At 46.7% G+C, this 15,533-nt stretch overlaps 1 protein-coding gene across 5 annotated transcripts in view; it reads left to right on the top strand.

The window, feature by feature from the left end:
* Positions 1–15,533, top strand: part of Pdcd11 (programmed cell death 11) — a 41,112-nt gene that overhangs the window by 688 nt on the left and 24,891 nt on the right. For 3 of the 5 annotated variants that reach the window (XM_087185735.1, XM_087185733.1, XM_087185734.1), the window contains exons 2-14: positions 276–354; positions 868–980; positions 1,712–1,843; positions 2,908–3,075; positions 4,578–4,739; positions 6,039–6,162; positions 6,654–6,835; positions 8,435–8,542; positions 10,466–10,672; positions 11,603–11,727; positions 11,886–11,946; positions 12,719–12,865; positions 14,964–15,215. In XM_087185735.1, the coding sequence (XP_087041861.1) occupies positions 879–980; positions 1,712–1,843; positions 2,908–3,075; positions 4,578–4,739; positions 6,039–6,162; positions 6,654–6,835; positions 8,435–8,542; positions 10,466–10,672; positions 11,603–11,727; positions 11,886–11,946; positions 12,719–12,865; positions 14,964–15,215 (1,770 nt within the window). In that variant the 5' untranslated portion in view covers positions 276–354; positions 868–878. Of the gene's footprint in view, positions 1–275; positions 357–867; positions 981–1,711; positions 1,844–2,907; positions 3,076–4,577; positions 4,740–6,038; positions 6,163–6,653; positions 6,836–8,434; positions 8,543–10,465; positions 10,673–11,602; positions 11,728–11,885; positions 11,947–12,718; positions 12,866–14,963; positions 15,216–15,533 lie in introns of all 5 variants that reach the window. The other 2 variants (XM_087185732.1, XM_021245605.2) reach the window with 2 other exon arrangements.

Raw genomic sequence — 15,533 nt, 5'->3', positions numbered from 1 at the left:
TATATTTTTCTTGATTTCTGTCCTGTCTCTTCTCCCAGGTAAGGATCTGGCTTGTCAAAATAAACATAAGCTATTTCTAATTTAATATCTTACCCCCAAACCCTAACCTGTCTTTTAAAACTTAACTCCAATTATTATGCTTTCTCCCTCTTGTACTTAATCAAACAAATTTTCAAAGAAAGGGAGCACCAATCCTTTGAATGGTTAATATGCAGATTGCTGGTGTTTATTGAATAATAGAATTTTTTTCTGTTTCTTTTTTTTTTTTTAAACAGTAACACTGTGTAGCTCAGGCTGGCCTCTTAACTCCGAGTGATCCTCCTGCCTCAGCTTCCCCAAGTCCTGGGATCACAGGTGTGCTCCACCATGTTGTCTTGTATGCTTGTATTACTTTTCTGCTTGTTAGACTGTTTGTCTTATAACATTGAGCTCAAAAGCATCTCCTTTTGAAGCATGCCTCCTTTATAGAAGTCTGTCATTCCTACCTCTTTGCTTATAGTATATAATTTGGTTTGTATTTTAGATTGCTTGTATTACTGTTTTATCATCTAAATGTGTGCTTTTAAAGGTAAGGGTTTATATATTCATTTATGTATGTCTGACATATAATTGTAGCTACTTAATGACTATATCCTACACTGAATCTAACTCCTTTTCATGGAGAAAGGTGTGTGGTTTGTAGTTTTGAAGCAGAAATCTTTGGAAAAGTGATATATGGAGTAACTGGGGTCTCACATCCTAACCATCTGTCATAGCCCTGACTCCTGCCCAGAACATTACTAGAAGGTTCTTTTGTCCATCGATTCCAGCCTTTATGAAACCTGGACCACTGCTACATTTCATGGTTATTCTTTGCATTGTTTTCAGGAGCCCCAGACATGGCAGCCCTAGAAGAAAACTTTCCGCGAGGGGGTACAAGAAAGATCCACAAGTCAGAGAAATCTTACCAGCAGTTAGTTGAACATGACAACTTATTTGACGTAAGCAGCATGCTTTCTTGGGAGAAAATCAGTAGGAACCTTCTTTTTAGCAACCTAGTGAAGAATAATCCTTACTTTGTAGTTTTGTTTCTTCCTAAGATACATTTCTATAAATTGAAATTGTTAGACTGCAACAACATGAAAGCCATATCTTTTATTAAAGCGTGGCATTTACTATTTTGAGTTTGAAGTGTACTTTGTCCTTATGGATTCTGTGCCGTGTTGATTAAGGATGGAAAAAAAGCAGTTTGATCTTTTTTTGGGGTACTGGGGATCGAACTTGGGTCCTTGCGCTCGCAGGGCAGGCGGCGGAACCACTGAGCTACATCCCCGGCCCTGATCATTGTATTTTTAAAAGGGGTCCTTAGCACATATAACTGGCAGAATTTTTATTAAAATTTGTGGTTTTACCTGGAGTAGAGTATAAGTGCCAGAGGGAAGGGAAATGACTTTTGAAGTATGGTCTTATGTTTATATTATGTGATCTTTCCAACTATTTTATTTAATAAAGTATAAATTCCAATTCCACGATAAGAAACTGAGGCTCAGGGAGATTATATATTTAGTTGAAAGTACATAGCTTGTCATGGAAGCATTTGGGAGTGGGATGGCGGGGAGTCGGGGAGTAACAGAATAGCAGAAGGTGATGCATAATCCAAAAGGTACAGGGGATGTGAGGGATTTGCTACTTCTCACGTTTTGGACCTCTGTGCATCATTTTTCCCCTTTAGATTTCCAATGAAGAAGAATCCACCAAAAGGAAAAAGAACCAGAAAGGCCCAGCAAAAACAAAAAAGTTGAAAATTGAGAAGAGAGAAGGGGGCAAGTCTGTAAAAGAGAAGCTTGAAATCCTTAGCGTTGAGGTTTGTTAAGTGTGGTTTTCTTTTAACATACTACTTTGTTCAGTGAAGTTTGTGTGTGTTCTTTCCGTTTTCTTTCCCCATTCTTTTTTCCCGTACATGTATACATGCATAAGTATTTCACTTGTGTGTCTAGAGATTTTTCCAAATTGTGCTGAGAATTGAGCGTTATTTCCTTTGATTGCTAACGAGTGCCTGGAATTTTTTTTTTCTTTTTTAAGGTGATGTGGTCTTGCTGGTATTTTCATTGGATTTACATAGTAGTAGATTCAGAGGTTAGAATTGCCAGTGAACTTTGGCAGTCATTCTAATCCTACTCATTCCTTTCGTAGCTATACATCTACTGGGCCGGGGATTTAGCTCAGTGGTTTCACCGCCTGCTGCGCAAGCACAAGGACCCGGTACCAAAAATAAATAAATAAATAAATAAAATAGATATATATCTACCTCAGAGAAGTGATGTGGTCCTAACGTTTCTTAAACTTTTAGATTATAACTTCCAATTTATGTTAGTTGTAAAACAGAAAAGAAAGCCACATGATTCTCAGGGGAAAAGATTCAGATTCAGCCTACAGGAGTGTTTGTCCTTCATGCTTTGAAAAAAAAAAATTATTCACCGAGGTGTCAACAGTAGAGAACTAGAGGTTTCCTGTGGAAACCTAACCCTGGTTCCTCGTGAAAATCTGCGCGTGCTGATGTCTGGGTCCTGGGAGCTGTGTGGGGTTGTGCCCATCAGAGCCACACGGGTGCTGCACACTGCCTCTTCCTGCTGCCCACCTTCTTCCTGGGTCAACCACCAGGCATTTGGGTTTGGGTTGCTGGGGATGCACTGAAGGGCAAAGATGTCCTCCAGCGAAGCAGGGCCATCAGCGCTGTTTCCTGCTCTAGCCCTCGCATAGTGTGTGGCCAGAGAATTGATAACTCTCAGGTATCTACTCTGTTTTTCTGTTTATTTACTAATTATCTATAGCTTTTAAATGCCAGCATTGGGGCTCGAAGCTAGACTCCCTAACTTCTCTATCATTGTTCTCTTTCTTATTATGCACAGTTTACTTTTTCTTTTCTAGTCCCTATGTGAAGGAATGCGGATTTTGGGTTGTGTCAAAGAGGTAAATGAGCTGGAACTGGTGATCAGTCTCCCCAATGGCCTCCAGGGGTTTGTGCAAGTGACTGAAATCTGTGATGCCTACACCAAAAAGCTGAATGAGCAGGTGGCTCAAGAAGAACCTCTGAAGGTGAGGGAAATCCCCAATGGATGTAAAATTACCACTTTTCCTAAGTGCTCAATTGAAAAGGCTCAGGTGCCATGAGAATTTGTAATAAGGGGTTTGTGTGTTATTTTTTAAACAATTAAGGGGGCTTTTGACTTAGTCCTGTGAGCCAAGAAGGCCTCCATAAGGAAGGGCTGTTTGAGCGGAAGCCTGAAGGACAGAAGAAAGAGGGTTCAGGTAGAAGCAGAATGCTGTGTAACAGAGAAGACCAGTATGGTGGAGCAGGGAGAGCAAGGGAGAGTGGGGTGGGGTGGGATGGAGAGCTGAGTGGAAACCTGCTCATCCATGGCTTGCAGACTGTGTTAAGGTTGGTGCAAATTCTAAACGTTTCGAGATGTTCGATTGCGGTGGGTGATAGGTAGACACCATAGCAAATAGGTTAAAAAGGCAGAAGTTGCTAGAGATCAGTTAGGAGGTAATTTTAGTAGTCAAGGCTGTGAGATTGATGGCATCTTGTGTCCAGGATCCACCAAGAACTGAGAAAGAAGCTATGGCCTGATGAAAACTTCAGGGTTGACAGTAAGGGAGAGGGAGGCAGGTCCAGGTCTGTTGTACCTGACCGCATGGAAGAGGTGATTGAGACTGCCCTTTTCGGTACGTTGAGTTAGAGGCACAGTTGAGCCATCCCCTGGGTGCTGGGTGTGGAGAAGTCTGGGCTGGAGACAGTGGCGAGGTATGAAGAGGGACAAAGTGGCTTATGGGGACCAAATTAGAATGAGAAGAGTCTGAACGACTGAATATAGAATAAAAACATTTTCATTTTAATTGTCACGTTGAAGGAAAGTTGCTGTCAAGTAAAGCAGTAGGGGCCACGTAAAGGGCCTTGGAAGCCAGGGAGGAGATGTGTAGAGAAAGGAATAGTAGTGTTAAGTCCTTCTTAAAGGTTGTATGAGAGGGCTGGAGTGTAACTCAGTGGTAGAGCACATAATGAGCTTGCATGAAGCCTTGGGCTCAGTCCACAGCGTGCACGCATAAATAAGTAAAAAGTAAATATATGTCACGTAAGAAAGGATTGCAAGACAGACCATTGGGTTTAGTGGTGTAGACTTACTGGTGACTTTGGGGGGAGATAAAGTTTAGAATGGGGGCGCCGGGGAGTTAGCTCAGGGGTTCCGCCGCCTGCTTTGCAAGCGCAAGGACCAGAGTTTGATCCCCCGTACCAAAAAAAAGAAGTGTAGAATGGGGGGTGGAGAGTAGTTTACAGAGTAGATGAAGTGGAAACAGTTAAATAGAGACAGGTCTTGACAAGTCATTGGTGTTTGCCTATTACGTGGAAATATTTGGAGGAATTGTGCTAAAATTAAAAGCTGTGAACCGTGGCTGCAGAACCGTGTAGCTTTGTAGGCACAGTGGTTACTGTTCTTCCACCTTTTGCATTCTTTGAGGAGGGAGGGTCAAGGCTGGGTAGTGGATTCTTGGTTCAGAGAGAAGGTGTGTATCAGGTTTTTCTTGTTCGCACTATGCAGGACCTACTCCGTTTGCCTGAACTTTTCTCACCTGGAATGCTGGTGAGATGTGTGGTAAGCAGTGTGAGCATCACAGAGAGAGGCAAAAAGAGTGTCAAGCTCTCTCTGAACCCCAAAAATGTGAACAGAGTGCTGAGTGCTGAGGCCCTGAAGCCTGGCATGGTACGTATCTGGGTCAGGCATGAGGAGCTGGCCCTGTCCCTTCTCCCTGCCCTGGGCCCTGGGCGTTCTGGCTGGGGCTACCCTTTGTTTTTAGCTTAACCGCTGCACACAGAAGTGAGTCTTGTCCTGGAGGGAAGGCTTCCTGGGTGCTTGAGTGATTAATGAATGTTGAAAACATGAACCTAATTTCATTATGTTGCAGAGGAGACAGGGGAAGCAAGTCCAGATTTTTGTTTGTTTTGTTTTTTTGTTGTTTTTTGGTTTTCTGAGGCAGGGTCCTTTGTAGTTCAGGCTGGCCTCAAACTCATGGCAATCCTTCTGCCTCAGCCTCCGAAGTGCTGGGGTTACAGGTATATGCCACCACATCTGACTCCTGGTGTCTAATAAAATCCCTGCAGGGAGCCTTCTGGGGAACTTGGTGACAGTGAAGAGTTCTTCATCATGCCTCACAAAGTTAGTGTTTTTTCAGAGGGCTCTGGCACTCATGTGAAATGTTTGAGGCCCCTCTTGAGAGCAGGAGACAGGTAGACAGGGCAGTTCATCTACCAGCTGTGTTCACGTGTGTCCCACTACTTTGTATCTACCCTCATGGCGATTCTGGAAAAACTAGTTCTGGCGCAGAGCCTCCAAGTCCAGTATATGAAGAAAAGTAAGCTGTACTGGTACAAGTACCCTGGGAGTTAAGGGGCAGGAAATGGAGATGATCTTGCAGTGTTTGGTGCGAAGCAGTGGGATTTGGGAAAGGCCTGGGAAGTTTGGTAGGAGTTAGTTGGGTATAAAGGTAATAATGGTAAGCCAGATTGCAGGGAATGGACAGATATCAAAAGCCTGTTCCATGACAGGTGGCGTTACAGGCACTTTATCTTGTGTAGTCCCACAGCAAACCTGTAAGCAGGTAGATACTCTCCTCCTGCATTTGAGGAAATAAGTCTCGAAAGTGTGACTTAACAAAGACCAAGGAGGTAATGTCAGAGCCGTAGTGCTTCACGTGAATGGAGAGGAGGTTGGTGGGGTTTCTGAGTCTTGGAGCTGCTTGAGAGACACTAATGGCTAGAAGGGGAGCTCTGGATTTTCTTGGCAGCTGTCACTTGGGAGTGGCCTTTTAAGGCCATGTGGTTTGTCCTTTGCACAACATGTCTTGTCCCTCTTGCATTGTCTAGTGGTATTGTGGTTTAAAGTTGAAAGTGGGAGCTGTAATCATGGGACAGCATGGAGATTAATGGTGGGAGCATTCACTTTTGCTAATTGATGTCACGCGTCCTATAACCTCTGAACTTTTGGGTATGTTTCCTCTCCCAGCTGCTGACAGGTACCGTGTCCAGCCTGGAAGATCATGGCTACCTAGTGGACATTGGTGTTGTCGGGACCAGAGCTTTTCTGCCGCTGCAGAAAGCCCAGGAATACATCCGACAGAAGAACAAAGGTGAGGGCAGGAAGAGAGGCTCGTACCTGGTAGTGAGGTGGTGCATATGAGGGTAGTATTTAAATGCCACTCTGGTGAGAGTGTGACAGAATGGCGACCTAAGACTGTTTGGCTTTGGGGAAATCAGTGCTTCGTCCTCACTGATAGAGGAGAGAAGATGTTGAAAGGCCAGGGAGTGCTAGGGTCTCACCACGCACTGATGGGCCAGTTTTCACTTTTCCTCACCCAGAAGAGTCTACTGTATTTCAGCCCCCAGCACTTTTCCAGCTTATTGGAATTTCCATAGTTTTGTAGGGCAGTTGGATTCCAGATGACTTAGGGCAACTTCATTCCTTTCTTGTAACCGGTGCTGTAGAGGTTGGGAATGTGGGGAATATTGGATGCTCACTGGGAAGGAAAGCCCTGATTGTGTTCTGGTGTTGCTTGGGCCCATGTTAAAGGTCCTTCTCAGAGAGGTATTTTCCCTTTTGGGGTCGGGATTGGGCCTACAGGTGCTAAATTGAAAGTGGGTCAATACCTGAACTGCATCATTGAGGAGGTGAAAAGCAGTGGAGGAGTTGCTAGCCTGTCCATAGAGCAGTCAGCGATTTCTACTGCCATTGCTACCCAGGAGCAAAACTGGAGTCTTAACAACTTGCTTCCAGGACTAGTGGTCAAAGCCCAGGTACAGAAGGTAAGCTGTTCATGTTACTACCATTTTCTAAAATAAAAGTAGTTATTAAAGTACTAATGTACATGCCATCTAAAACTGTGCTGTTGGATAGGGTAGCCATTAGTCACATGTGGCCGTTGACATATTGAAATGTGGCCAGTGCCATTTGTTGGAAGTAATTTGGACATACTGGGTTAAGCAAACTGTTACTAAAACAAATTGCAAGGTGAGGGGGTGGCTCAGTGGTAGAGTGCTTGCCAGAGACCCTACGTTTGATTCCCAGTGCTGGGGGGAAGAAAACTCTTCCGTTTGTAGATTTTAAAATATGATTGCTAGAAAATGTAAAGTTACATATTTGGCTCATATTTTATTTCTTTTGAACAGATCTTAAAGGTCAAATGATATTAAAAGGCTTATAATGAACTATGTCATCTCTTCTAATCCCTACCATTAATTTTTTTAGCTTTTGAAATTTCTCTCCATATTTCCAAGTAAGAAACTTCCGGTCATATTTCTTCATTTATTGATCTTAGGCATTGAGTTTTGCTTTTTCCTTGGTTTTGATATTTTGAGACCTGGTCTTATAGTCCAGGTGCAAAGTGGTATCTCAGTGTGATTATGATTTGTATTTCTCTAATGACTAATGGGGTTGAGCATCTTTAGTAGCCTTTTGCATAACTTGGAGAAATGTCTGCTCAGAGATCCTTTCCCTGTTTTAAAATTAGGTTGCCTTTGTTGATTGACTTCACTGTCAGAAACAGGAGCTTGCAGATTTTCTGTGGACAGCCTCCAGATGTCACTGTTGTAGGTCGTCTCTGGCATGGTAGATTTCTCTAGAAAGGATCTAGTAATCTGCACTCTGGAGGGTGTAAACGTGGCTGAGAGTGTGGGAGAAAGAGACCGCATGTCTTTTTGTTAGTTTTTGGTTTTTGGCGCCGGGGATCAACTCCAGTCCTTGCGCTTACGGGGCAGACGGCGGAACCACTGAGCTAAATCCCGCTCCGCACGTCTTCTTATCTATGTGATTCTCAGAATTTCTCTTTATCCACATCTTTAGGGTTTGCATTCTCCTGTGGTTTGATTCTGACAGGGCTTTCACAGAGAATGAACTTCCTGTTTTCTGTGGAGGGGGAGAGGGATGGTCACGCGGGTATGAAGAGGGGCTGGGGAAGCTGACTCGGTTTCTTGGTTGAGTTTCCTCTCTCACTGACCTCTTTTGAGGTGCTTGGCATCTCAGTTTTGGGGAGGCGCTGGAGGGAGACTCAGCTTGTTCTCAGTCATTCTCTTTCCTTCTTTAAGCATTTGGTCTAGACAAATACTCAAGTTAGCCACAGTTTATTTGAGTTGTTCGGCTGGTAGTTCCCGAAGATACTTGTGTAAGGTCCTTGCATCCCATTAAGAAATCCGGGGGATGGGAGGATTGATGGCAGCTCTTCAGCTAGAGGGAGATGAGGTTACTAAGTAGAAGAACAGCCCCTGCTTGGAGTTGTCTTGCCACTTCGTTTACAGGAAGAGAGATTGCCAGGGATTGTCAGGGATAATGTGGCACTGAGTGCTGTGAGCAGTGTCTCCCACAACCCTGGTTCCTTCAGAGAAACAACTCGTTCTGTTTATCTCCAGGTGACTCAGTTTGGCCTTACCCTGAACTTCCTCACGTTCTTCACCGGCCTGGTCGACTTCATGCATCTGGATTCCAAGAAAGTTGGAACATATTTCTCAAACCAAGCAGTAAGAAATGTTGTCCTGATCTTTTCTCGATTCCAGCTGTGTCTCAGGCAGCTGTCCATTGTCCCACTAGCGTCAGGCTGGTCCTGGGACTGAGGTGTGCAGGTCTGCAGAGGAGGTGAGGGGTGATGGAAAGTGTTTTGGAGGGAGCATGAGAAGCTACAGTGGTTGGCAGAGGCTGGAGAAGAGTCAGGTGCAGCGTAGGAAACGGCACTCTTCACTCCATGCCCCATAGTTTGATTGAGGGGTAGTAAATCATTTGTGTTTTTTTTTTTCCATACCCAGCTCGAACTTGGGACCTTGCGCTTATGAGGCAGACGGCAACACCACTGAGCTAAATCCCTGGCCCTCATTTGCTTTTTTTTGTAGTTGTTGGTTTGTTTTGTTTTGTTTTGTCTTTTTAGACAGGGTCTTGCTATATAGTTTTGGCCAGTCTTGAACTCACCATGTAGCCCAGGCTGGCTTTGAACTCATGGCAGTCCTCCTGTCTCAGCCACCCAAGTGCTGGGATTACAGGTGTGGACCACGATGAAAAGTATTTAACAAAGGAGAATTATATGTTTAAATAGAAAAATGGACTTTAAAATATTCTAGGACGAGGGATTTAGCTCGGTGGCACTGCACCTACCTCTGCCTCGCAAGCGCAAGGTCCTGAGTTCGATCCCCGGTACAAAAAAAAAGTTCTGTGAGGTCTGGGGTGTAGCTCAGAGGTAGAGGGCTTGCCTAGCATGTGCAAAGCCGGGAGTTCCATGCTCAGCATCGTGGGGGGCAGGTTCGAGTTCTACAGCAGTATACTGGATCAACGTATTTATTTATTTAGAGTAGTATTCTAGATTTTAAAAGGAAACAAAGTACATCCAGCTAAAATGCTAGAAGACTATGCAATCAAATGTTAATAGTGATTAACCCTGGGTGACTTCTATACTTACAAAAGTATTTAAATTATATTCAATGTGGATATTTAGAAAGAAAATCCAAGTATGTTTTTCAGAATTTTTTTTTTGGTACTGGGGATTGAACTTAGGACCTTGCGCTTGCTTGCAAGGCAGGCAGCAGCACCACTGAGCTAAACCCCCGGCCCACTATAAAGATTTTAAAGAGAAAATCATTTTTCCTACCACCTAGTGACAACAGTGTCGGCATTTTGGTGATTCCTTTCCCAAGATGATGGCGCCACGATCAGCCCTGTGGGCTGCTTTGCTGTTTTATAAAGTCCTGTGCCTATGTTTTGTTTGATCTACAACTCTCTTACTTCAGACTGATTTTGGCCTCAGGATGTGTTTCCCTGCCTTCTAGTTACCTGTGTTTTTAGTTGATTTTCTCTGAGTAGCTCCAGCGAGGCTCCTCTGTTCAGCTGTGTTGAGTTTCCGGTGACTGTGGTAGCGCTTCTTCCTGCAGTCGTGTTTATGTAAGAAGTTAAGATGCTCTGTGATCACAGCAGGCTTTCGGGGCATGTTCAGAGAAGCCTAGGGTGTAGTGACACCAGTACGCACTTTTTGTTGTACATCCATCGCTCCTTGGTGTTGAGGGGACCCCTGGCCTATGTTTTCCTAACCTCGGGTAAGCACTGATTTGGTCAGACAAAGCCCTCTGGGACATTTTGGCTTTCCATACACTGCTTGATTACGCAGGCTGTCCTTAGTACTTACTTAACTAAAGATTTTAGTGCTTACATTCTTAGTCAGCGCATGGGTAGTCTTGGCCCTCAGAAAGTCTACTCTGAGCCAGGTGTGGTGGAGCACCTGCAATCCCAGCATTTGGGAGGCCGAGGCAGGTGGATCGCTGCTAGTTCAGAGCCAGTGGAGGATACGTGGTGAATTCAAGGCCATCCTGAACTGCATAGTGTGTCTCAGAAGAACAAAAGAGAAGGTCAGTCTCGCTGTCTCCCATGGCCTCTGGCTCATCCTTGCCCTTTCTTCTGTCCAGGTGAGGGCCTGCATCCTCTGTGTGCATCCTCGGACCAGAGCTGTGCGCCTGAGCCTGCGCCCCATCTTCTTGCAGCCTGGACGCCCACTCACCCAGCTCTCTTGCCAGCACCTTGGAGCTGTGATGAAAGATGTCCCTGTCCAGGGCTTTTTCAACAAGGCAGGGGCCACCTTCAAGCTGAAGGACGGGGCTCTGGCCTATGCCCGGGTACGGAGTCTTTAGTTTGGGCAGGGATCTCCTGACTGGAGTGACTTTGGGACATGTTGCCTTCTGCTTCCTTCATCTCTTGATACTGGTTTCTTATTGTCAGGTATCTTCAACAGGGAAAGACTATTGGTAAGGACTAGAACAATACCTGTTATACTAGAATGCATCAGAACCAGCTTGCCATGTTTGATACCTGGCTAATGGTATCTTCAGGAGTGAGTTAGGATGTAGCCTGTGTGGTGGCACACGCCTGTAATCCCCGCACCCAGGAGGCTGAGGCAGGAGGATCACTGCAAGTTTGAGGCCAGCCTGGGCTACATAGTGAGTTCAAAGGTAGCATGAACTGCATAGTGAGGCCCTGTCTCAGAGAAACAGAAAACCTAAAAAAAGGAGGAGTTGGGATCTAGACCAGGGCTCAGCAGTTTTTATTAAAGGGTCACATAATGAAAACTTTAGGCTTATGGGCCCTGTGGTCTGTGACCTAGCTACTCAACTGTTGTTACAACATAAAAACAGCCGTAGACAGTATGTAAATGAATAGACATGGCTCTGTTCCAGTAGAAATTTTGTTTGTAGAAATAGGCACCGGCTTAGGAGTGCAGTTTACTGACCCATGATCTAGACTCTTCTCTGACCCTGTTGAAATTCCATGGTGGTAAAGAGTGAGAGAAATTATCAGAGGCTGGGCGGAGTGGCGCACACTTCTGTAATCCCAGCACTCGGGGAGGGCGACACAAGAGGATCTCAGGAGTTCGAGGCCAGCCTGGGCCACATAGCTCAGGGCAGCCTGCACTGTACAGGAGACCCTGTCTCAAGAACAAAAACACAAAGTCAGAGTACTGTTTTATGGCAGATGATGGGTGTGTTGCGCCGTCTCAGTTTGCTGTGAAGTCTTGATTGGCTTATCCTCAGTCACCTGATGTTTTGCAGCTCAGCCATCTCTCTGATTCTAAGAATGCCTTCAGACCCGAGACTTTCAAGCCAGGGAACATGCACAAGTGCAGAATTACTGACTACAGCCCGATGGACGGGCTGGCCCTGCTCTCTCTGCGGACGTAAGTGTTGGTGGCCCATGGGCCTGTGAGGCTGTGCTTCTGTGCCAGCCTCCGCTCTCCTGGCTGGGTGAGGTGAGGCCCTTCTTGGCATGACTGTGGTAGCCTTGGATTCATAGGTCTAGTTCTGGTTTATCCGTCCTGTTTTCCTTTCCTTGTAGGTCTGTTATTGAAGCTCAGTACCTTAGATATCATGATATCAAAACTGGGGCGGTGGTGAAGGTAAGACCGAAAACACACCTTGATACTCCTCCAGGGTACCCTTCAGCTCGTTAGTCCTTCTGTTAAACATGACATCATCTTTTTTGCCTCTGCCTGCTAACTAGAATTTCTTTCTCTTCCCTTAGGTAACTTGTAATTTCTAGACAAGTTCTTACCTGGCACTACTAAACTGCCCAGAGGCAGTAGGCCCTAAGTCCCGGGATTTGGGATTTGGGGTTTGGTGGTGGTTGAAGGGTAATAACCAGTGACCAGCATGTTAGTTCTGTGGTAACAGCTCCCCGGGATGTCAGTTCGAAGACAGCTGGCGCCGTCTCTCCTCCAGCCATGTGGCGCTGACAGCTCCCCCTTCCTTGGGAGACACAGTTCCCTCCTTTAGTGAATGTTCTTGGAAGACAGAAAGTACATGTTCAGCCAGAAGGAGGTGAAAGAGCCAGGTGTAGAGTGCACACCTGTAATCCCCGGATTCTAGGAGGCTTAGGCAGGTAGATTGCAAGTTCAAGCCCAAGAGACTCTGTCTCAAAAAAAAAAAAGTCTGGTGATATAGCTCAGTGTGAAGGCTTGAGTTCAGTTCCCCGTTTTTCATAAACAAAAAACCCCAAGATGTGAAGGCTTCTTTAAACCTGGTTAAATCTATGTCTGTGGGGGTGTGAGCACTGCAGTACCAGGTGTAGTTAGCTGGGAGGGTGAGCTTGAAAGGGGCCACCTCACACAGTGGTAAGAGAGGGAGGGAGATGTTCTGGAGCTTCCAGGTGCCCTTTCTCTGGACCCCTAGGGCACAGTGCTGACCATGAGGCCATTTGGGATGCTGGTGAAGGTGGGTGAGCAAGTGAGGGGTCTGGTGCCTGCCACGCACCTGGCCGACATCCTGATGAAGAACCCAGAGAAGAAGTACCAGGTCGGCGCCGAGGTCAAGTGCCGGGTGAGCCTCCTGAAGGGCTTGTGTTGGGTTTGGCCGGATAGAGCAGCTCTGCCTCTCCCATAGAGCATGTGATGTGTGCAGTGCGTCCATTGCTGGGCGTGGCGAGAGGAGAGAAGAGTGAGACCCTGTCCTTGAGAATTGTGTAGTATCTTTGGGGCTAAAATACCCTCCCGGAAGAGAGCAAGCCGTGCGACCGTGTGCCCGCAGGGATCGGTACAGGCAACAGGCTGAGTCTGATTACTGGAAGGGGAGGGGCGAGGAGGCTGGGCCGGAGCGGCAGGATGGTGGAGGTTACCATGGTGGCCAACACGCAGCGAGTGTGCTGTGCCAGCTGCCGTGCCGGGGGCTTGACATTAAGTGTCTTGGTACAACTTAGATGTGCATGATGATCACACTCATCGTATAGCATTTGTACCTGTACATGACATATCTTGATTCATATGTTTTTCTTACTCCCCTCCCCTCTCTACTACCTCACTTCCCCTTCTTACTATGAGAGCTCTGTTTCCATTTTGTCATTCTTTTCTCAGTTTTTTTTCCCTCTTCCCCGTCCCTTGTGCCCTTTCCATTTGCACTCTTGGGGTGACCTGTGGTCTTTGGGTTCACGGGGTGAGCCGGCTCTGTGGCTCAGTGGCTCTCTTGGTAACAGGTAGCTGGTTGATGGCTGCTGTCCTTCCCCTAGGTTTTACTTTGTGACCCTGAAGCTAAGCAGCTGATCATGACCCTGAAGAAAACTCTGTTTCACAATACCTGTTATACATTTCGGTCCTTATTTACCCTTTCAGTTTTGCACACCAGAGAGGCAATGCCATATTTACACTTGTGTGTCTGATTCACCTCACTTAAGAGTATAGTCTCTAGGCGCATCCATTTGGCTGTAAGGTGATGTGTGTTATTTTGTTTAACCCTCAAAGCACCCTAAGGTAGATACATGGTCCTCACTTTGCAGGCGGGCAAGTTAAAGCTTAGGAAGACTCAGTGTCTTGACTGCAGTCACGTAGCTAATAAACAGCTCTGTGTAACACCAGTGCCTCTGGATGGGCAGAGCTGAGGGCTGCCCTAGGAAGGATGGGTAGGGAGGGAGCGTAGGGTGTGCTGCAGGCACGTGAACGCCCCACAGTGCGGTAGATCTCAGTGGTTTCCAGCAGAGGCTGGGTCCCGAGAGAGGGTGAAACACGGCACTGTGCAGCCTGCTTAGCGCAGGGCCTGGTGAGTGTGGCGCTCAGTGCAGCGTTGCTGACTGGGGCTTTTGTTGCTGGGAACTGAACCCAGAGCCTTATGCACGCTAAGCACTCATTCTGCCACTGAACTGCACTCCCAGTTCTAGATTTTCTCATGTGTCTTGTCATTATTAACAAAAATACTGGCTGCCCACTGGTACGTGTTTTTATTTTTTGTTTTTTGCTTTTGGTACCAGGGATCAAATTTGGGACCTTGTGCTTGCAAGGCAGGCGCTGGAACCACTGAGCTAAATCCCTGGCCCTTTATTTTTATTTTTAATTTTATTTTTTTGATTTTTTGAGATAGGGTCTCACTAGTTCATGTAGTTCAGGCTGGTCCCAAACTCACTATGTAGCCCAGGGTGCCCTTGAACTTATTACGATCCTCCTGCCTCAGCCTCCCAAGTGCTGGGATTATTACAGGCATGTGCCACCACGCCCAGCTTGGTACATATTTTTGTATAGTGCGGCCCTGCAGGTGATCTGAGGGATGAGGGTGACTGAGTCAGAGTCTTGGTTTATGCTAATAGTGCTACTGAGCTGCTCGGCTGGTCCTTTCATCCTGGTAGCCTGCGTGGAAAGTGCCTGGGCCGGAGCTGAGGTGGGGAGGAGTCACTGGCAGTGAGCTGGGAGTGTTGCCACCGCAGGATCAGGAGGGTACCTGGCAGCAGTCACAGAGGACGTGCATCACGGTGGAGACTGTCCTAGATGGTCTTCCTCCGGGAAGCAAGGAGGGTCTGCAGCTGAGGTTCTTAGGAGACAGATAGAGGCTCTTGGGGTGACCCGTGGTCTTTGGGTTCACGGGGTGAGCCGGCTCTGTGGCTCAGTGGCTCTCTTGGTAACAGGTAGCTGGTTGATGGCTGCTGTCCTTCCCCTAGGTTTTACTTTGTGACCCTGAAGCTAAGCAGCTGATCATGACCCTGAAGAAAACTCTGGTTACATCCAAACTGCCTGTTATTACTTGCTATGAAGATGCCAAGCCTGGTCTGCAGACCCATGGCGTCATCCACAGGGCCAAGGACTACGGCTGCATCGTGAGGTTCTACAACGACGTGCAGGGACTGGTGCCCAAGCATGAGCTTGGCGCCCAGTGTATCCCTGACCCGGAGAAGGCCTTCTACGCTGGCCAGGTAACCTTTCCCTGGACAAGCCGCTTCCCCTGGGTGACCCCATGGGCGCAGGCTTGCAGGGGGGTGACGGGCTGCCTCATTAAGGAATGAGGAATAGAACACAGATGTGCCTCCTGCCCGGAAATGCAGTGGGCCTGAACCAGGTAAGCTGAGATGGCAGGAAGAATGGGGAAGCCCTTTCTGGCAAACTGGTGGGCCTGGGCACACAGCCTGAAGGAGCTCACCCTTACCTCCGGTGAAGTACTGTGCCTCACATCAGAAATTGCCCCGAGACCACTGTTGTTGGTGCTGGGATTTTCATGCCTAAAAAAGTGAATT

This window comes from Heterocephalus glaber, unplaced genomic scaffold (assembly GCF_053883595.1).
Source record: "Heterocephalus glaber isolate CG9 unplaced genomic scaffold, H.glaber_assembly_v1.0 deba00001498, whole genome shotgun sequence".
Lineage (NCBI taxonomy): Eukaryota > Metazoa > Chordata > Mammalia > Rodentia > Bathyergidae > Heterocephalus > Heterocephalus glaber.
Note: the sequence above shows the minus strand (reverse complement) of the source record. Positions and strands in the feature narration are given on the sequence as shown.